The sequence below is a fragment of the Trichomycterus rosablanca genome, chromosome 2 (assembly GCF_030014385.1).
Source record: "Trichomycterus rosablanca isolate fTriRos1 chromosome 2, fTriRos1.hap1, whole genome shotgun sequence".
Lineage (NCBI taxonomy): Eukaryota > Metazoa > Chordata > Actinopteri > Siluriformes > Trichomycteridae > Trichomycterus > Trichomycterus rosablanca.
This window is the reverse complement of record NC_085989.1, coordinates 15,554,538-15,575,955: the sequence shown is the minus strand read 5'-3', so window position 1 is coordinate 15,575,955 and position 21,418 is coordinate 15,554,538. Positions and strand designations below refer to the sequence as shown.

General features: G+C 39.8%; 1 protein-coding gene across 1 annotated transcript in view; it reads right to left on the bottom strand.

Annotated features, from left to right (window-relative positions):
- The window catches only part of smarcc1b (SWI/SNF related, matrix associated, actin dependent regulator of chromatin, subfamily c, member 1b), a 31,688-nt gene that overhangs the window by 9,394 nt on the left and 876 nt on the right, over positions 1-21,418 (bottom strand). Inside the window, exons 2-20 of the mRNA XM_063011896.1 lie at positions 19,229-19,348; positions 19,039-19,124; positions 14,602-14,683; positions 9,742-9,834; positions 9,590-9,659; positions 9,400-9,469; positions 9,221-9,296; positions 8,218-8,343; positions 8,056-8,138; positions 6,062-6,177; positions 5,909-5,968; positions 5,754-5,788; positions 4,442-4,557; positions 4,232-4,303; positions 4,025-4,138; positions 2,685-2,838; positions 1,054-1,164; positions 844-903; positions 490-748 (exon numbers count right to left, since the gene is read on the bottom strand). Of these exons, the coding sequence (XP_062867966.1) occupies positions 490-748; positions 844-903; positions 1,054-1,164; positions 2,685-2,838; positions 4,025-4,138; positions 4,232-4,303; positions 4,442-4,557; positions 5,754-5,788; positions 5,909-5,968; positions 6,062-6,177; positions 8,056-8,138; positions 8,218-8,343; positions 9,221-9,296; positions 9,400-9,469; positions 9,590-9,659; positions 9,742-9,834; positions 14,602-14,683; positions 19,039-19,124; positions 19,229-19,348 (1,903 nt within the window). The remainder of the gene's footprint in view (positions 1-489; positions 749-843; positions 904-1,053; positions 1,165-2,684; positions 2,839-4,024; positions 4,139-4,231; positions 4,304-4,441; positions 4,558-5,753; positions 5,789-5,908; positions 5,969-6,061; positions 6,178-8,055; positions 8,139-8,217; positions 8,344-9,220; positions 9,297-9,399; positions 9,470-9,589; positions 9,660-9,741; positions 9,835-14,601; positions 14,684-19,038; positions 19,125-19,228; positions 19,349-21,418) is intronic.

The window sequence follows — 21,418 nt, the reverse complement described above, 5'->3', positions numbered from 1 at the left end:
CTCGTGACTTGACTCAGACTCTAGCCTAAAGACTCGTGACTTGACTCAGACTCTAGCCTAAAGACTCGTGACTCGTATTTTGTGACTTGTGAACATCTCTGCATTAACCTATAACAGAAAAATGGATTTCTCATAACTGCTGCAATTACAACAACTGCTGGCTGGTCAATGGTGACGGCACAGAGACGATGGAGATCAATGCGTGACTCCATACGTGATACTGATCTCCATATACATATTGCTGTGCAGGTGAAAAGAAGCAGTCGGCTACTACACATGTTTGAGGGGGCATGTGTTTATCACAGCTCTCCTCTGTCAAAAATGACTAAATTGGGAGGTAAATTAGGGAAAATTCATAATTAAATAAGGAATCAAGAAAACAAGGTTATTAAGTTATGACCTCTACTTAAAAAGCAACTTTTATTTATTGGTGCTAGTTAAATAACATTTCTTTTATACAGCACTAATACACACAACATGCAAACTCACCCAGGGCTGCTTTGGCTGCCGCAGACGCCACTCTGGGGTCAACCACTGAAGCCAGGAAGGCCACTGTGCTCATGACAGGGTTTCCTGACTGGCTAAAAGGAACAGGCTGGTAGGCGAGAGGACCCATTGAAGCTTCAGAGTTCTCTAAGTAAGGGTCCTCTATGGGTAACCGCAAAAAGTGCAGGATACACTCATCCTGTGTGCGGCTACCCACGTGCTCGGAGACCTTGTTCCAGTCATCTTTATACATCTCTAATGCCTACGAAACACCAAACAATGACAAATTTACACCTGTAAAATACATTTGCACAAACCATGTATAGATATTTTTAAGGTGTCTGCTGCAAAACCAACCTCTAAGAGCAACAACGTCTCTTGTTCTGTCCACTCTCGTCCTGCATTTGCTCCTTTAGGCTACAGATTGGAGAAAACACTGCTTAGTAAAAAAATTTTAGCACCATGAACAGTTCTCAACAGCACATGTGGAAGACTGAATACGAATTCAGCATGTGACAAAACTAGCACAGGTAATAATTTAGCATTATTTAGGTGTGAGAGTGAGACCTTGGGATGTCTCTTGGCATAAATGTCAATGCGCAGACCAAAGTTCTGCAGGTCTGATGGCTTTTCTCTGCTCTTCTCAGGAAAATGAAGCATATGCTGTGACGCTGAAACCTACAGACACAAAAAGAAATTTATTATGCTATGTTCAATTCAGATTCTGGGACTGACACCTGGCTTTGTGACAGGAGTCCAGAATTGTATCCTCCCATTTGATTAAAAAAAACAAATATTCAACTCACCCCAAAGGAAATAAGGATGTATAGCTCTAAACATAGTAGAATTCCATTTTAGAATAGACTCTTTATTGTCACTATAAACAGATACAATGAAATTTTGCATGGCATCTCTCAAAGAGCAGCAGTAGAGAAAAATAGTAGCAGTACTCACAAAAATTTTTTACACTCTATTTACACTTACACTGATCAGCCATAACATTAAAACCAACTTCTTGTTTCTACACACATTGTCCATTTTATCGGCTCTCTCAGGACCACCACAGAGCAGGTATTATTTGGGTGGTGGGTCATTCTCAGCACTGCAGTGACAATGACATGGTAGTGTGTTATTGTGTGTTGTGCTGGTATGAGTGGATAAGACCCAGCAGCGCTGCTGGAGTTTTTAAATACCTCACTGTCACTGCTGGACTGAGAATTGTCCACCAACCAAAAATATCCAGCCAACAGCGTCCTGTGACCACTGATAAAGGTCTAGAAGATGACCAACTCAAACAGCAGCAATAGATGAGCGATCGTCTCTGACTTTACATCTACAAGGTGGACCAACTAGGTAGGAGTGTCTCATAGAGTGGACTGTGACTGGACACGGTATTTCAAAACTCCAGCAGCGCTGCTGTGTCTTATCCACTCATACTAGCACAACACACACTAACACACTGCCACCACGTCATTGTCACTGCAGTGCTGAGACTGATCCACCACCTAAATAATACCTGCTCTGTGGTGGTCCTGTGGGAGTACTGACCATTGAAAGCAGGCTAAAACAGTATGTAGAGAAACAGATGGACTACAGTCAGTAATTGTAGAACTACAAAGTTCTTCTATATAGTAAGCGGAACTGATATAATGGACAGTGAATGGAGAAACAAGGAGGTGGTTTTAATGTTATGGATGATCAGTGTATTTTATCAGTTGAATGATACAGAAAATGAACAAAGAAAATAAATCATGCATTTTATTGCCATGTCACAGTTACCCAACTCTTACATAATACTGCTGATCTTAAAACTTCAAGGCAGTTGTAGCATAGCGGTTAAGGTGCTGGATTAGTAATCTAAAGGCCACTGATTCAAGCCCCTGTCAGGTTGCTGCTGTTGGAAACTTACCATAACTTTAGTGTGTATGACTCAAAGTTAGGTTACAACATGACTAAACCATTGGAAACTCATGAAGCACCCGAAATATGCTTCAGCTGTGATGTGTTCAAGGCGTGTCGCAACTATGGTGAAAACTAAGGAGCGGAATATGATTGTCCCTTTTATATCTGAACTGTTTATGGATGTACAGGATTAAGCACTTCAGACAGGAAGGATAACTGTCCCTAACAAATGCATTAATGTTGCATTGGAAAGCAAGATAAGGTTACACATGCACAAATCCTGTTGCTGTGTTTACCTGTAATGGTCTGTGCTGAAGAGGGACCAGGGCTGACGGAGAATCTGTAAGAACATTGAAGTGAGGTGTTGGCGGAGGGCCCATAGGAAGGGGTCTACTCTCAGCATCCACTTGGTAATTTATAAGACCCCACTGCTCCAGGAATGCATGGACCCTGTATGAACACAAACGACCACAGACATTTAACTGGTTTTGATGCACAGATGGGAAATATATTGAGTTCAATATTGTGTTTGAAATGATCTGGATATTTGCATAAATTGAAATTCTTAACTGAACACCATAGTTAAACACCCTGCTCTACTAAGGATGTGTTTATTGAAACCACTCCATATTTAAAACAACTAATTCAATGAACCGAAAAAGGATTCAAATAAATTTTAATGGTTTAATCCAAAGTAGAGGAAATTTGGTAATCTTGTAGTATGCAAAGATCACATCAGAGGTATGACATGCAATGCTGAGAGTGAGTGGGATGAGGGAATGTCTAAATTGGGATGAAATCTGGATAAAAAACCAAGCAAAATAAATAAAAAATGAACTAGGAATTCCACAATGCTCCATAAATATATACTACAAAAATGTGCAATGCTGTGCTTTGTAGAAGGGAAAAATGCCCAATATGGGAACATCATGGTTCATGACCACTTAGCTACCTTAGTGTCTGTAATAATTAAGGACACAATTTTAAAATTGCATCATTGACAAAACAATGAGAAAGCTGTAAACACACCAAGCAAATCAAAACAACAACAGAATTGAACTGAAGAGGGCGCCCAGGTGGCGCAGCGGGATATTCCGCTTGCACACCAGGACCGAATTTCTGAACTCCCCGGTTCGAAACTCGGTGTTGCCACCGATCAACTGGGCACCATCTAGCGGGCATAATTGGCAGTGCCTGCAGCAGATACTAATTGGCCACCGTATCTGCAGGGTGGGGGCCGGAATGTGTGTGGGTGGGTCCTCATACGCTGTGTAAGGACCCTGATTGGCGGAAGAGACACCTGTGCAGAATGCATGGGTGTCGAAAGAGGAGTGTACATCGACGAGCTCTCCATGGAGGCAATCTGGTATCTCTCAGCAGCGGAAGACAAAATTGAGTGCGCTAAATCGGGAGGAAAATGGGGAGAAAATGCATTAAAAAAATTTTTTTTTTTTAATTAAAAAAAAGAATTGAACTGAGGGAGAATTAGAGTCCAGTCCAGAGCTTAAGTCAGAGTCCAGAGCTTAACCCAAATAAGATGCTTTACCTTGACCTACACAAGATTCCAGGTCTTGTGTTATAATGAATGTGTTTAATATTGCTGTTATAAATTAATATTCAAAAACTCTATTCTAACCTTACAAGAGCGCACACATCTCCAGTCAGGTTACGTCTGCTCGAGGTGGAGGTCAAGTACTCCTGAGGGTTCAGCCGGTATGTGTCAATCATGAAGTTCCGATACGCCAAATAGCTGCAGACATCAACACCACAAAAATGTATCAAGAGTAATTTAAAAATGTATTTAATGCTCAGGGAATATTGATTATTCATTTTAATGGCTCACATTTCTGGTGATTTAGACTTGTTCTTTCCATTAAAGAACTCAGGCAGTGCTCTCCTCTCGATTTGATGAACACTGGGGAAAAACAGAAATAAATAGTTTTTAGAACAGAGCCTCACGGCTCCGAGCCACAAAATCAGCATAATAAGCGCCTCAGTATGGTTAATAATTAGTAACCATGGCTGATAATTGGTTAACTCTTTGGAAACTCACCAATTATAGTCAAACCAAGAGGCAAAGCTGGGAATGATGATATGGTGAGTCTGCTCTGTGGCACTTTCTTCACCTTCCATCCCACGTCCAAACTCTCTGCCCTGATCCTCTTCATCCTGCAAACACACACACACACACCCACAATTATAGAAGTAAAAAGACTGTACACTTATCTCAATTGTTGATTACATTCCTGGTAAAAATTAGTACGGAGGTATGTGAAATATAATTGATAGATTGATAACTAAAGATACATTACTACATATGCCATGATTAATGGATGGAAAATGTTTTCATTTATACTGTAGATCAGTGTTCCATTTTTATTCTTTTAATGCATTTTTCCCTAACCTGACTGAGGAGGGCCGTACCTAACACATACCCACTCTGCCATGTGTGTAGTAGGCAACCGTATCTTTTTTACACAGGGATCAGTATTTTGTACGGAGAGTCATGTATTACTTCCCGTCTCTGTGCAAGCACCATTGACCAGTCAGTGGAAGCTGCAGTTGCAGCAGCGATGAGGGATCTCTTCTTCCAAACCACCCTCAGACATAGCCAATCATGTGTGTGTAGGTGCCCAGCTGGCCGATAGAGTTGATTTTTCGAACTTAAGAGCTAGAGATCTCAGCAGTGGTGGGATAGCGGTTTAGTACATTTTAGGCATTTAGCAGACGCTTTTATCCAAAGCAACTTACAATGCTGTTACAGTATATAGTCTAAGCAATTGAGGTGTAAGGGCGGCCCAACAGTGACAGCCTGGCAGTGGTGGGGCTTGAACTGGTGACCTTCTGATTACTTGTCTTTTTAGTTGGAGGATAACTACACAAAAAGGACCTAATGCCCACTGTTAAGTGTGGTGGAGGGTCTGAGGCTAGTCTTGTGCATGGAGAGTTATGCACTGATCTCCCCGTTCCTCCACTTTTGTACAGGCGCCTCGGGCTACTAACCAGGGTCCTTACACAGTGTTGAAGACCACACCCTTCTTTTAAGTCTGTTTTTTTTCCCTACCAATTCTGTCTGCTGTAGGCACTGCCAATTGTGCCTGCTAAGAAACGCCCAGTCGACCAGTGACGGAGCTGAGACTCAAACTCTGAGAGTAAACAAACACAGCGCTGGCGTGCTAGTGGAATATCCCACCTGGGCGCCTTTTAGTGTGATAGGATAAAAATAGGAACCCAACAGCAACCCAAGTTCAAAGCAGCAGTGTTTTTGCTTAAAGGTCTAAAAGGTTGCAGGCCCACGTTTACTGAAAACAGTGCTGCACAGACTAATAACATTGTGATCATTAACCATGATGCTGTACACTTACTCTGACACCTGATATAAGCTCGTCTTCCTGGTCATCTATTTAAAAAGAGTGAGAGAAAAAAAAACAAATGTCACAAAAATTCAACTTAAATTTGAAGCCGAACACTGACATAGCTGTATGTAAACAATCAAGCAGTTACACACACACTAGCTTACCTAGGTCAGCCATGATTCCTCCCTTTACCGGTGTGTTCTCACTGTCTTTCTTCAGGTTTACTAAACAAATGATAAAAATAAAATTATTGGCATTTGGGCATCAACAAAGAACCACAACTTAACAAAATTACCAAAAAAACATTGGGAACACACCATTTTTAGGCAATTGGACCTCCTCCATATTAGGGACAGGTGTTGGGTCCTCCATGTCCTTAGTCAGATCTTCTTCCGGATCCACTTCCTCCTGCTGGTCACGCCTCTTAAAAGAGCTGCAATTTAATACATAAGATCAAAAACTGTGCTGTAGCTGTTGCAACTGTTGAAAATAAATCTTGTATTTTTCAGTCTGTATCTCCGAATGTATTTATTTCCAATTCCTGATTATGACTCCTCTGCTACTTGCACAACCCCCGATCAGATTACGGAGAGTTGGATCAACATACACCACATGAAACGTGTCCAGTCTGTGGTCACCCGCCAGCGTTGGGTTCACACAATGAGCCATATTGCATATAGAGAGCCATCTGAGTGTCTTACTGTCTTTAAAAAACAATTTACCTCTTTACTAAGCACTTACGCTGAGCAATAAAATTCACTTACTAACCTTCTACAGCAACTTATTTAAAAAACATTTTGTTCAAACAGTGTCGGCAGAGTTGTATATTTGGACTGTTGTCTACTTAAACTAGAGTAAGATAATGTTTACTATGGAAGCACTTCTGTAAGTCGTTCTGAATAAGGGTGTCTGCTAAATGCCGAAAATGTAAATTAAAGCTATGCTAAGCTTTATGTGACCCTACCCCCGCTTGCGCAGTCACCTGGACCAGCAGCGGCAGCAAGAAGTGACCCTGCCTGACTGACCTTCAAGCCCTCAAACACGGCCAATTATTACATGTGTGGACGGTACCTCTGCTAAGATTCGAACTCACGAGTTTGAACACTCTCCAGTGTTGTTCTAGCACATTAAACCGCAATTCAAAAAAACATGTAACAGAAAATTTTACATTTTAATCAGATAAAATGCACTATCCATCCATTCTTCATACAATAAACTGTAACACTGTCCACATTATTATGCTCCTAAATGTATCATGTATTTGAGAAAATCTTTGTCAGGTGGATCTATTATTCACATGAGCAATCATTTTACCCATTTTTAACCCATCGAGTTCTCACAGAAAATTTTTGACCAAAATAAAAGGTAAAAGTATTTTCTGATGGGGTGCAAAGAATATATTCTGAAAACAAAAGATAAAATCTCAAAAGCAGTAGCAACAGGTTCAACGCACTTCCACTGCACACTCATGATTTCCACAAGTAAACTATTACTTGGACAGCTGTAGCCTAGTGGTTAAGTTACTGGTCCAGTAATCAGAAGATTGCTGGTTCAAGCCTCACCACTGTCAGGTTGCTAGTGTTGGGCCCTTGAGCAAGGCCCTTAATCCTCAATTGCTTGGAGTGTATACTGTCACAACTGTCGCTTTGGATAAAAGCTTCTGCTAAATGCTGAAAATGTAAATGTACAACCTGAATTATTTTTCCAACCACAACACAATCTATGCCATAAAGTCATTAACTAATTTTAAATCTGACATGCTTTCTCTTCAGGTGTTTGGTCTATATGACTCTATTGCTAACAGCAGCCAAGACGAATCGGAAAGAACTTCTCTTGGCTACATAGATCCCTACACAGTGTATAGAAGCAATAACTGTACACCAAGTTGTGCATGTCAGCACAAACTAGAAGGAAATTCAGGGTTCGTTTTTCACTAGTATGGTCAAGATGATACATTTTAGAGTGGAATAAGCTGTTGGATAGGCACTCGGATGGCACGGCGGTCTAACATGCTAGACCACTACTGCTCTTGAGTTCAAATCTAGTCTCTGCTATCGGCTGGACTGCTTCACAGACATGATCCTGAAAGAATTTCTCATTGCTACAAGAATGAGCATCTCAAAATAAAAACCATACTAATATTAAATAATGATTCATGTTAATACTAGTCTTTAGGACCAACACAAGTCACATACTGTACACTAATGACTACACAAGAGATCTGACAATTGAGATATATAAAAATATTGACTCCTTTTGGTTTAGCACTTGTCAGATGCTTAATCAAAAGTAGGCACATTTAAAACCTCACCCTTTTTTCCCTCCTTTTTTCCTAGACTCAGATGAAGATGGAGAGGGCGAGCGTCTCCTCTTCTTTCCTGACACCTTAGATTCCTTAGAGTACAAAAACAACTTCAGATAAGATACAAAGTTCTTTGAAACACAGGGAAACAATAAAGTGACGGTGAGCTACCTCCTCTTCATGTGGGTAAATACGCCGCCGATGGCTCATGCTCCTTTTGTTGTCATCCACCTCGTAGTCTTCCTCATTCATCCACTCATTAAATGTGTCTGTGTCCAGAACCCATTTAGCATGGACCTGTATGCAATTTGGAAGCAATATTTACAGTGACTTGTATGCCCAGCTCCCCACAATTGACACTTCAAGGAACATAACAAGAATATAATTAAATAATTATATAAGTCTTGCTTGCCATGATTTTTTACATTTATTATTACACTTTTTGATCATATTAAATTACTGCAACAAAGTCCCTATTAACGCAAGTAATAAAAACATAAGCTGACTAATAAAAACAAAGCAGTCAGGAATGACTTAAAAACAGCAGGACTTAACAGCAAGACTTACTTAACTGTGCACTATTAAAGTGCGTGCTGATCATCTTTATTTCAATAAATCACACAACACCACGGACATATTTTTAATAATGACTTAACTCATTGGCAATTATTTACTTGTCATGCTGATGATCTCAAGCACACCAAACCCCCTGTGAAGTACAGAGATTATATGCTTCTCTGTAAATTGAACTGGGGCATTATAGAAAGGAACTAAATCTGGAAGTTTCAACAAGAGAACAAACCCAAATATAACTTTATTCTGCTTTTTTTAATTAAAGATGTTTGTAGAACCTCACAAATCCCATTAAAATTTATATTATTTTAAAAGTTCCTCCTAACCCTGGGGAATTACAGACAATTTGCCATGAGAACAAAATTTCAACTGTAATTTGTGGTGTCTGCATAGTTTTTTTTTATACCAATTTATTTAAATTAAAGAAGTAATTTTTAAGTCTGGTTTAGAAGAACATTTTGACTTGTCATGTAATGTGCCACAACTAACAATATCTACATGATCATAATCAGTCAACCATGAGAACCATTTCAAAAATAAAGTTTTATAGTCTATGGGGAAATTAAAACATGCAATTTGTGCATGGAATTATATGCTTCACCTTCCATGGTAGATCTTCAGCAGGAGCTTCCTCTACATCTGCATCAACATCAGTGGCTGACAGGCATGCATCATAGCTAGAGATAATACCGAACACATACATATACATGTAGGTAATAGTACAAACCCTTAATTCCTTTAAATCCAGTGTGTGCATGTGTTCATGGGTAAAACGCTCACCTGTCTGGGTACATACCCCAGTGTACCATCACCTGTTGATCGAGCCGCAGAACAGGTCTGAACCAATCTTCTATAAAATAAAAACATATCATTAACACACACATTACCACCAGCAGCACACATTTCTACCATACCAACTACTGTATATTTACATCAAAGCAAGTGCACAGACTTCAAATACTACACACACCTTCATCTGCTGGTGTGGGGGTGGGATACATTTGATGAGTGGCCTGTAACCGGTCCTCTGTGACAGAACCCTGAAAGAAAAAATGTGTCACTTCCATAAGTCACTTCAAATAAAAGAGCAAGTTTGTTCCTCATACAAAAACGCTTCTTTACCTGATGTCTTGTGACGATGTCTTTCAGTTTGCTGGACTGCTTCTGATCCAGCTCAGGAGATAAGTATACCACAGGTCTGCTCAGCAGGTTATTCTACACACACACACACACACGATAATTACTATTTGTTGCTTGAAATTTCCTAAATAGCAACATCATTTAAAATAAAACCTTGTGCAATTTGAACACAAACATTTCTATTACTATATTTCATTTTATAATAACAGACTTAATTTATTTAAATAAAATGAGTTTATTCATACTCCTTTATTTGAAAAAGTATGTCATAGCATGTATATTTTTAAGTGGATATCTGCACTAAAAGTACATAGTCGAGTCACATTATTATGACTACCAGCCAATATCCAGAGTAATCACTGTGTGCAGCACAGACAGCAGCTAGACAGCAGCAGAGAAGTGTGTTCAGTAACAGATTACTGTCACAGAGCTGCTCTACAGACAGACTCAGAAAATCCTTTGTTCCCAGAGCCATTAGGTACTTTCACCCATGGGGGCAATGCAGGATATACAGTGTATCACAAAAGTGAGTACACCCCTCACATTTCTGCAGATATTTAAGTATATCTTTTCATGGGACAACACTGACAAAATGACACTTTGACACAATGAAAAGTAGTCTGTGTGCAGCTTATATAACAGTGTAAATTTATTCTTCCCTCAAAATAACTCAATATACAGCCATTAATGTCTAAACCACCGGCAACAAAAGTGAGTACACCCCTAAGAGACTACACCCCTAAATGTCCAAATTGAGCACTGCTTGTCATTTTCCCTCCAAAATGTCATGTGATTTGTTAGTGTTACTAGGTCTCAGGTGTGCATATGGAGCAGGTGTGTTCAATTTAGTAGTACAGCTCTCACACTCTCTCATACTGGTCACTGAAAGTTCCAACATGGCACCTCATGGCAAAGAACTCTCTGAGGATCTTAAAAGACGAATTGTTGCGCTACATGAAGATGGCCAAGGCTACAAGAAGATTGCCAACACCCTGAAACTAAGCTGCAGCACAGTGGCCAAGATCATCCAGCGTTTTAAAAGAGCAGGGTCCACTCAGAACAGACCTCGCGTTGGTCGTCCAAAGAAGCTGAGTGCACGTGCTCAGCGTCACATCCAACTGCTGTCTTTGAAAGATAGGCGCAGGAGTGCTGTCAGCATTGCTGCAGAGATTGAAAAGGTGGGGGGTCAGCCTGTCAGTGCTCAGACCATACGCCGCACACTACATCAAATTGGTCTGCATGGCTGTCACCCCAGAAGGAAGCCTCTTCTGAAGTCTCTACACAAGAAAGCCCGCAAACAGTTTGCTGAAGACATGTCAACAAAGGACATGGATTACTGGAACCATGTCCTATGGTCTGATGAGACCAAGATTAATTTGTTTGGTTCAGATGGTCTCAAGCATGTGTGGCGGCAATCAGGTGAGGAGTACAAAGATAAGTGTGTCATGCCTACAGTCAAGCATGGTGGTGGGAATGCCATGGTCTGGGGCTGCATGAGTGCAGCAGGTGTTGGGGAGTTACATTTCATTGAGGGACACATGAACTCCAATATGTACTGTGAAATACTGAAGCAGAGCATGATCCCCTCCCTCCGGAAACTGGGTCGCAGGGCAGTGTTCCAGCATGATAATGACCCCAAACACACCTCTAAGACGACCACTGCTTTATTGAAGAGGCTGAGGGTAAAGGTGATGGACTGGCCAAGCATGTCTCCAGACCTAAACCCAATAGAACATCTTTGGGGCATCCTCAAGCGGAAGGTGGAGGAGCGCAAAGTCTCGAATATCCGCCAGCTCCGTGATGTCGTCATGGAGGAGTGGAAAAGCATTCCAGTGGCAACCTGTGAAGCTCTGGTAAACTCCATGCCCAGGAGAGTTAGGGCAGTTCTGGGAAATAATGGTGGCCACACAAAATATTGACACTTCAGGAACTTTCACTAAGGGGTGTACTCACTTTTGTTGCCAGTGGTTTAGACATTAATGGCTGTATATTGAGTTATTTTGAGGGAAGAATAAATTTACACTGTTATATAAGCTGCACACAGACTACTTTTCATTGTGTCAAAGTGTCATTTTGTCAGTGTTGTCCCATGAAAAGATATACTTAAATATCTGCAGAAATGTGAGGGGTGTACTCACTTTTGTGATACACTGTATGTGCAGACAGCCTGTTGTACACCTTATATACCCACCAAGCCAGCTTACGAAACATGACTTCCTTCATGAACTATGTGCTGCAGCCATCAAAAGTACGAAGTGGCTATAATAATGTGACTAGACTGTGTATATGGGTAGTAGTAGTATTTGGGTATTATTGCCATATCAGCATCTATGGCTCTGATTATAATTTCATACCAAAACACAGTTATTTCAGAAGATAATAATGTCCATATTTATACAAAGCCTAGCATTTTTGGTGGTATTTCTTAAAAGTTTCTTAAGGTTTCCTTCTTAGTAATATTTTTCTTTGCGGTGTTGAGGTCCGGGCAGTCAAATAGGATATGTTTTACTGTCAGTGATGATTTGCATGGTTGGTGCTTGTGTGTGAGGTTAGTATATCCAATAAGGCATCAGGTGCAAATTATGTGGTCCTGCTGATTGAGATTGTGCATGATTTTTTTGACGATGGGGATGACTTAGTGAAGCTTGCTGTTTGTTTTGTTGTATGCTTTTAATATGCGGTTGATGTCTGATGGTGGAATGGAGAAGTTAGTTATTACTTTCCTGTTAGCGCTTTTGCCCTCCTGTCTGCATGTTCATTTCCTGTAAACACATAATGGCCTATCCAACAGAAGGTGATTTGATATTGTTACTCCGGTAGTGTGTTTGCTTTGTTGAGGATATATTGGATTTTTTCATGTTGTTCTTCTTGGATATATTGTAATGCAAGCAGCAGTACTCTGCCATAAAAACTGAGCTTTGGTCTGGTAGGTGGATACTGAGTTGGTATAGCTGCAACTACATGATTTTCTGTTTTGGATCTGTCCATGTATAATGCCCTGTGATTGGGGAGTTTGATTCTTATTCCTAGAAATTGTTGGTAGTGCAAAAGATGTATCCTTAATTTTAATTTTCAGCAAAGGTTCCATGCTGAGGGTGTGTGTGGAGGGGGATGTCTAGTTGGATGCTCAGATGTTATAAGTGGGGGCTTATTCATTCAACAAACACCATTTTTTTCTGTAGATGTGGGTTTAATTGGAAATAAAGACTGAGGAAAGAGCTTGATTATGTATTGTAGTGCTAATTTGTCCCGTCTAATGTTTAGAAATGGTTTATTTTCCTCCAAATATAAGCTTTAAAGCAGGGACGTTCTGAGTGCACCCTGGGCTAGTCTTAGACTCTGGCAGTGGGTGGCATCTAACATTTGTTTAGAAGACTTCATTGCTGCACCAACACTTATATAATCAAGGCAGGATCATTTCAATGTTCTGTAGAAATGTAGCATGTGGTCAGCTCCCCATTCTGTTTTCGTTAACACTTTAATAATGTTTAGTATTTTTTTGGCATCTGTTCTCGAGTTGCCTCGTGTGATATTGAGAACAGTTCGTTTTCTAGTATTAAGCCAAGAAATTTTGTCTCTTTTTCTACCCTAATGTTGTTCCCATCTATAAAGAGTTCTGGGTCTGGGTGTAGGGATCTTAGTTGGCAGAAGTGGTTGCATACTTTTCGTTTTGGAGAACTGCCCAGTCCTGGATGTAGTTTATAGTCAATTGTAGTTTTCTTTTTTTAATTGTTGGCATGTGTCTCCCCCTGCTGCATATGCAAAAATTGTCCACATATGGGCTGCATAATCACTTGGTTGATGCTGTTTAGCTTGATGGAGAAAAGGATTACAGAGAGGATGCAACCCTGAGGTTCCCCCACACATCCTAAACATGTGAATTTGAAAGGGCGTTGTTTATTTGTATTTAAAATTTCTGAGTTAAGTGGATATGTGTTTTAATAAACCCTCTTTTTTGTATTAAGTGCTTTTATAGCAGCTTTGCAGTCATCGTTGAACCATGGATTACGTTTCTTGTTTGTTTGGGTTGTCATTTGGTTCCTCTGCTGTTTCTGTTAGGATGTCTGTACACCATTTCATTGGGTTTGTGCTTCCCTCGTTTTGTGGGTAGAATTTTGTTGCTTTGTGTTGTTTGTTATGCCTCTGTTCCACCCAGGGTTTTACTTAACAGGAAGTGGTCACTCTCACATAAGTTGCCCCATACTTTCCATGTACTAGCCAGAAGTACTCCAGGTTCCCTTAGGGTGAGGCAAATTTTTTTTGCATTTTCCCGCCAATTTTCTTTCCAATATAGTCGTATCCAATTACCCGATTGCATTTCGCTTCCTCTCTACTCATGTTGACCTCCACCTCTGCCTGACCGAGGAGAGCTGTGACTAACACATGCCCCCTCTGACGTGTGCAGTAGCCTGCAGCATCTTTTCATCTGCACGAGGTAAGTTCATATGTGTATCAGCTTTGCGCATGGAGAGTCACACCCTGATCCTCATTATTCCCCACCTTTGTGCAGGCGCCATCAATTAGCCAGCATAGGTTGTAGTTGCATCTGTTATGAGGATTCCTCTCCGGCACCCTCCTTGCAAGCGAGCCAATCATTGTTTATGCAGGTGCATAGCCTGCCGGTAGCAGAGCTGAGATTTGGTGAGGGTATGTGTTTGAATTGAGATGTCATTTAGTAGACGTACATCTCTTTCGTTATCATACATATATAAAGTCAGTTTTTACCAAATTTGTTTGGTAAACATTTCCATTTTTCTCTCTAATTAGCCATGTTATCTGTGTATGCATCATTCTCTGGATCCAGCATATTTTGCAAGTCTTGATGCTTTAATTTCTCAGTACCTGTATGAGGGCTTTCTCCACACTGACGAACATCTCTACATTCCGGTCCACTCTGGATGGGTTTTGCAGGTCAAATCGGCGCCTAGAGCAAAGCATAAGATTTATTTATTTGATTGATTTTTTACGCTACTTTATACACTCATTTGTGTTATTTATGGAATGACTGATGTTCTGTTTAAGAAATTTTTCTTGTTTCTATTTGTCCATTCATATTTTTTTGTTTCTGCCAGGAAGTTCAGGATTGTTCTTGTGTTTTCTTGGTTGAGGGTTTCTTTAACAGTTCAAGGTATGTGTAGCTGTTGTCTCTCATTGGTGTATGTGGGGCATTCAATCAGAATATGTTTTATTGTAAGCTGTGTTTGGCATCTTTCACACGTTGGGGGATTGTCTCCTTTTTACTAAGTATTGGTGAGTGATTTTTGGATGACCTATTCTACATCGTGTATATAACTTGGTCCACTCGTCTTCCTTGGTGTATTCTTGGCTTATTGCTTATATTTGGATGTGTTTGGACGTAAGTGTGTCCCACTCAGTTTGCCATTTTTCCTTAATGTATTTATTTATTGATGGCTTGATATCTGTTGCAGAGATACTTGGTGGATTTTGCATTATCTTTCTGGCTAATTTATCCATCTTTTCATTTCCACTTATTCTACTGTGTCCCGGAACCCAGCACATTATGTTGTATGTGTTATGTTGTAATTTATTTAAGTTAGTCTATGGATCAATCTTCGTATACTGTTAATAATTGGATGGTCTGCTTTGCATGATTCAATTGCTTTAAGGCACGATTTTGAGTAAGTACATATTATTTTTTTCTTATTGGTCTCTTCGAGCAAAGCATAAGATGATAGAAATGTAGGAAATATGAACGTGTTTAGCTGAATATGAACACTAAAAATGAAGGAAGCACTAAAGTACAAGTGATTGCAGGGATTCGAGTTACTTTGTCTTTACAGGGTAAATCTGGGGAAGTGTTATTTAAGCGACTACTAGATACCTGTGACCATTAATCCTTTAGACAATGCTGTATTAAAACTAGCATGTTATTGTGTAGTTGCATTCATTTGAAGTCGTTTATGATTCGTCCTCGGACATGAATAGGTTATAGTGGGCTCTACTTTTCATTACATTAATATTTCTTTTTCATTGTGGACAAAGAATTTATTAGCCATTGTACCAACTTTAGACAGGGCGAACAGCACATATACAACCATGGCCAAAAATATTGGAAATGCCCCTTCTGCTAACTTCTCTGAGAAAATTGCAGCAAGTACAAATGCTTTAGTATTCACATGTTTATTTCTTTTATTGCATTGAAACAACAACAAATGGTGCCTTCTTAAATCATTTTGGGTGCTTTTGAAATATGTTTTGCATTATTGTCCTGCTGAAAAACCCATTACCAGTGACGGAAACACTGTTTTTGACAATGGGCCCTAAAACACGCTCACATCTTGCATGAAATCAAGGCATCCAGTGCCAGCAGTAGCAAAGCAACCCCAAAACCTCTGGGTATTTCTACCATATTTGACTGTAAGGATGTGTTCTTTTCTTTGAAGGCCTTGTTTAATTTTCTGTAAACTGTACAATGATGTGCTTTACCAAAATGTTGTTGGTCTCATCTGTCCACATGATGTTCTCCCAGAGAGACTGTGACCTCCTCACAAAAGCTCTGGCAAATTCCAGCCTGGCTTTTTAGCAGTGGGGTCTCCCTGGGTCACCTACCATAGCATGCTATTTCATGCAGATGATGATTAATAGTTTGAGCTGACACAGATCAGAGGTTTTTTGTTTAGAAGTTGTTCAGAGGTTGATTCAAACCAGTCAAATAATCCTCAGTTTCTCCTCTTCAGTCCATGTACAGAGAGGTCAGTTACAGTGCCATGGGCTTAAATTTTCTTAAAGAAGATGAACATTAAGTTCTCTGGAGATGTACTTGTAGCCTTGAGGTTGTTTATTCTTTTGCACTTTTGGTTTACATCCCCAGGCAATTCTTTACTCATTCTTCACACCCAGACACAAAGATTAAGTCACTTTCCTTCATTTAACCTGGTTGCAAATGTAATTTTTATATTTCCAGCACCTGCTGCCTACCTATTTGAGGTTAAATACAAATTTTAAAAAAATTACATAATTAAAATTCTATTATTTCTTATCATTTTGAAATGACAATTCTGTCTAGTCCATTTCTGAATGGAAGGATATTAGATTTGACTTTTTTTTCCTTCTGCTTTGTGTTGTTGCAATGTAAACAAATGAAAAAAAAACATGACTCCTAAAATATCATTTCCTGAGAGAAGTGGTGCCTTTTCTGAAACGGGTGCCAATATCTTTGGCCATAAATGTAAACAATACACCAGTTCATCATTCCTCTAAATCAACTTTCCTTTAAATTTTATTTCCTGCTGCTGCACGTTCATGCTCAAACATGCTTGAGTTGGTATTTACTTACATCACACCTGTAAATGTGCATTGATTCTCATTTAGGTGGTGAAGAACAAAAACACAAAACATTTGTTTGACAGATGACTTGTGTGTAGTCACTCAGTTCAGAGTTTTTCATATGTAGACTAAATGTTGAATTATTTAAACTAGTCCTTTAGGAGGGCATTAAGAGGGCATTGTACATGTATATTCTTAATTTATTAAGTGGGGGTAAAAAAATAATAATTATAATCAATGTATAATGAAAATAACAGTTGCTGTGTCATAGTTGTTCACATGTGTAAACATGTTAAAACAGTTAAATAGCATTAAATTAGTTTCATTTTCACAAATTTTTGTATTTTTTTTATTATGGGACAGCGGTAGCATAGTGGGTAGAGCAGTGGGTTTGTTTGTTTGTTTAATAGTATTTTAACGTCATGTTTTACACTTACATTCATGACAGGAAAAGTAGTTACTCATTACACACAAGATTCATCAGTTCACAAGGTTATATCGAACACAGTCATGGACATGGAGTGTCTCCAATTCAACTCACTTGCATGTCTTTGGACTGTGGGAGGAAACTGGAGCACCCAGAGGAAACCCACACGAACACAGGGAGAACATGCAAACTCCACACCGAAAGGACCTGGGGTTCGAACCCAGGACCTTCTTGCTGTGAGGCGACAGTGCTACCCACTTAGCCACCGTGCCGCCCGGTAGAGCTGTGGGTAACCAACTGGAAGGTTGTGGGTTTGAATCTCAGCTCTGCCATGCAGCCACTGTTAGGCCCTTGAACAACTCAGCTCCAGAGGCACCATTCAATGGCTGCCCCTGTGCTTTGACCTTACAAGCTTACAAAGAAGCTGGGATATATGCAGAAAGAATTTAATTGTGCTGTACACGTGTATTTGTATGTAAGAAAAATAACACATTCCATCTGCCCTAGATGATCATTCTGATTCATTTTCATGTGATAAGATTTTTAAGTTTTTATTAATGTAACGTTAGTTTTTATTTAATCAGGGGAGCAGCTGCTGTGTTCTTACAACATGCTCCAAATTGTTTTGACCATGTTGTTCCTGTAATATGCTTCAGTGAGTACCTGGATTCTACTATGCTGCTGTGAAATGTTAGGCTCAAGACCAGAGTTACTCTACTAAACTCAGTTTTTAACTTTTTAGACCCGTTAAATTGGTAAATTTTTTCCCCATGGTGCGATTTGTTTGGTCAGGTGTGAACAATGTAATCGCATTTGGGTGCAGACCAAAACAACTACACCGAGACCCTTGAGAGGAGGTTGTCTCTGTCCAGTGCCAAACTAACTCTGAAGCAAGTTATTTGTAGTGAGAACAGGGTCTTCCATCCGACACGTCATTTTATGTTCTCAATATCAGCTGCCTTCTTCTGCTGTCGTCTGAAGGCAGCACATCTTTTTTGCAAAGTAGTACAGCAAAACAGTACAGCATTTATTTATATACACCCAATGTATCCTCAAAGTGAAATATGCTGGCATACCTTGGTTTTTAGCTATTGCCGACACTATAAAACAAATGCCTCTGCCATTGCAGCATATTTAATTGCATAGAAATATGCACTAGACCAAAACTCAGGACACATTCTTGCTCCCAACTTAGACATAACTGACCAATAAGTGGAGTAAACACTCATATAGTTTGTAAAAAGAAACCAAACCAAGGGGAAACCGCTTCAAGTAACTAAACTCATGAACAGATTCGGGCTAAAGCAAAGAAACAATGGGTGTGGAGGCACCCTCAATTAGCAACACATCGATTTAACTAGCTAAAATCTCTCATATCGTTTTAAACATATTTTTAACGTTAAAGACAATTATAAATATCTCAACAACAAGGATTAAAAGGAATTTAAATTTAAGTGTATTTTATAGTGCCATGAAATCATAATTACAACATTGGTTCTGGTAGTGCTATGTTTGGGTAATTTGGTCGGCACACATTTCTTCCAGCCATACAAAAGAACACTCACCAGCCCTGCTCAGTCTTAAATTTATACACACATCCAAGAATGTGACATAGTGCACCACCAGGTTTCATGTCCAAAAAACATCTTGTCTGTAAAAGGAAAAAGCAAACATCAAGAGTATTAGGGTGCAGGCACGAGTGGAAAAAAGAGAGAGAATAAATATGAGGAAAAACAGCAAGAAGCAGTGACTCACAGGTAATTTGGTGAGGCCTGGGTTAGTTGCTTTTCGACCAAAGGCATCTTCCTGAAACTGCAGGAGCTGGATAATTAGTCCTGAGAGAGACTTGCTGGAAGGAGCATCAGCTTGCACATACTAGAAAAAAAATCATACACAAATTGACCATTGGCTGTGCAGTTGAATAAATTACTTGGACAGCAAGATTTATACACTAATGATATACCAAGTCAAATACTGGATATCAGAATACATACATAGCAGAAATAGCAGCCAGTTTGTCCTCTGCAGTATTTGGTCATAAAAGCACTAAATCAGTCATCGCAAACATGTCATGCAATGACATTCGAAACAACTGATCCAAAGAATTGTTGCACAATCTGGAATATTTGTAAAAAGGCAACAGTAAAACTGGAAAGGGACATTTTTTTCCCCCTTTTTCTCCCCCTTTAGCGCATCCAATTGTTCAATTTGCATCGTGCTTCCTCTCCGTCTATGCCGAACCCTGCCCTGACAGAGGAGATCGAAGCTAACCCATATCCCCTCCGAAACATGGGCAGCAGCCGGATGCATTTTTGCCACCCACACATTGATGAGTTTGGCGCCACCTAGCATTGCATGTGGAGAGACACACCCTAAGGGCACTCTCCCTCATCTCTTGTGCAAGCGCCTCTAATCAGCCAGCAGAGGTCGTAATCGCATTCTGACAGAGAGAGACCCACATCCGGTTCTTTGTCCCACCCCCCCCATATGAGCAACCGGCCAATCGTTGCTCATACAGCCACTCAGCTTCGACCCGGTGAAGCAAAGCTGGATTCGATACGACATACTCAGAATCCAGCTCTGGTTGCAGCACGTCTTTTTACCGGAAGCGGCTGGAAAGGGATTTTAATGACATGAGGTACCATAAGTGTTGACTGGTGTATTTTAACACTACAGGTGATTTAGTAGTATGTTTACATGCACAAACAATTACTGCAAGAATTCACATAATGACGATAATCCAATTACAGCATTTAACATGCACTTCAGTAGTCTGATTATGGAAAAACTGACTTTAAATAAACCTGTTTATGTAATAGTAATAGTAATGTTAACAACTACTTATTAAATCAAGTATTTTTTTCTTTTGACTGATTCGGTATTAGGGGTCACCACAGCAGATCTGCATACAAGACCTGGCACAGTTTTTAGGCTGCATGCACTGGAGTCCAGCACTGAGAGCACACTGACAAGTGCACATTCCAATGACAAGGCTGGTTTGGCAAGATCTGGTAGAAAGACATTACCAGAAAGTCCTACAGCGTGTGTATAACTGTGAAGTGGATCAACGTATAGTGCAATAATCTTTATTGCATTATATGCATGACCAACATGATCTTGGAGAAAACAGGATTTGTTGAATTAGTACTTTGGCCAGTGTACAGGTATTAATAATAATAATACCACATTTATTTTATAGAGTGCTTTCCAGAATACTCAGACGCTTTACCAAAGATACATGGTCAAAAACACAGCACAAAACTGTAGCAATAAATTACACTGGAATAAATAAGACAATTACAAATCACAGGCTAAAAGCAGTTTAGTTAGTTAAATTTCACAATATCAGAACAATCTCTGATATGGTTGGGAAGAGAAATCCAAATTCCATAATAACATGGGTACTATGATTGGCCTGGATACACAAAAGGAGTCGATGCACTGTGTTGTGACACATCCCCAGTATTACAATCAATTGCAATTTGAGCCACAGTAGCACTTTTGTTGGTCCGCTCCAGAGGCTACAATCATGTCCTCTGGCATTGAGTCCTGACTGCCCAACAACCCGTCAACAGTTTCTGACTTGTCCCAACTCAGATCACTGTCAGTGGGTACTCACTACAGCTGTCCGTGAGCACTTATTGCAGTTTTAGAGATGCTTTAACTCAATGATTTGGTTCTTACCAAAGTCATTTAAGTTTTTATACCTAAGCATATCTGCTGCATTCAACTTTCATCAGCCTGTTATTTAATATATTTCTCACCATGATCCATGACAAACACAACTGTTAGGAAATAGGCACTGCCGTGTGCATATTGGCTCATCGGTGTAACTACTAAAAGCTGATCAACAAAATAGTGATGTGCAGTAAGATGAACTGATGTAAATAAACCCCAGCCACAGCACGTGATCATGTTCAAGTGCATGATGGAACACTGTATGTA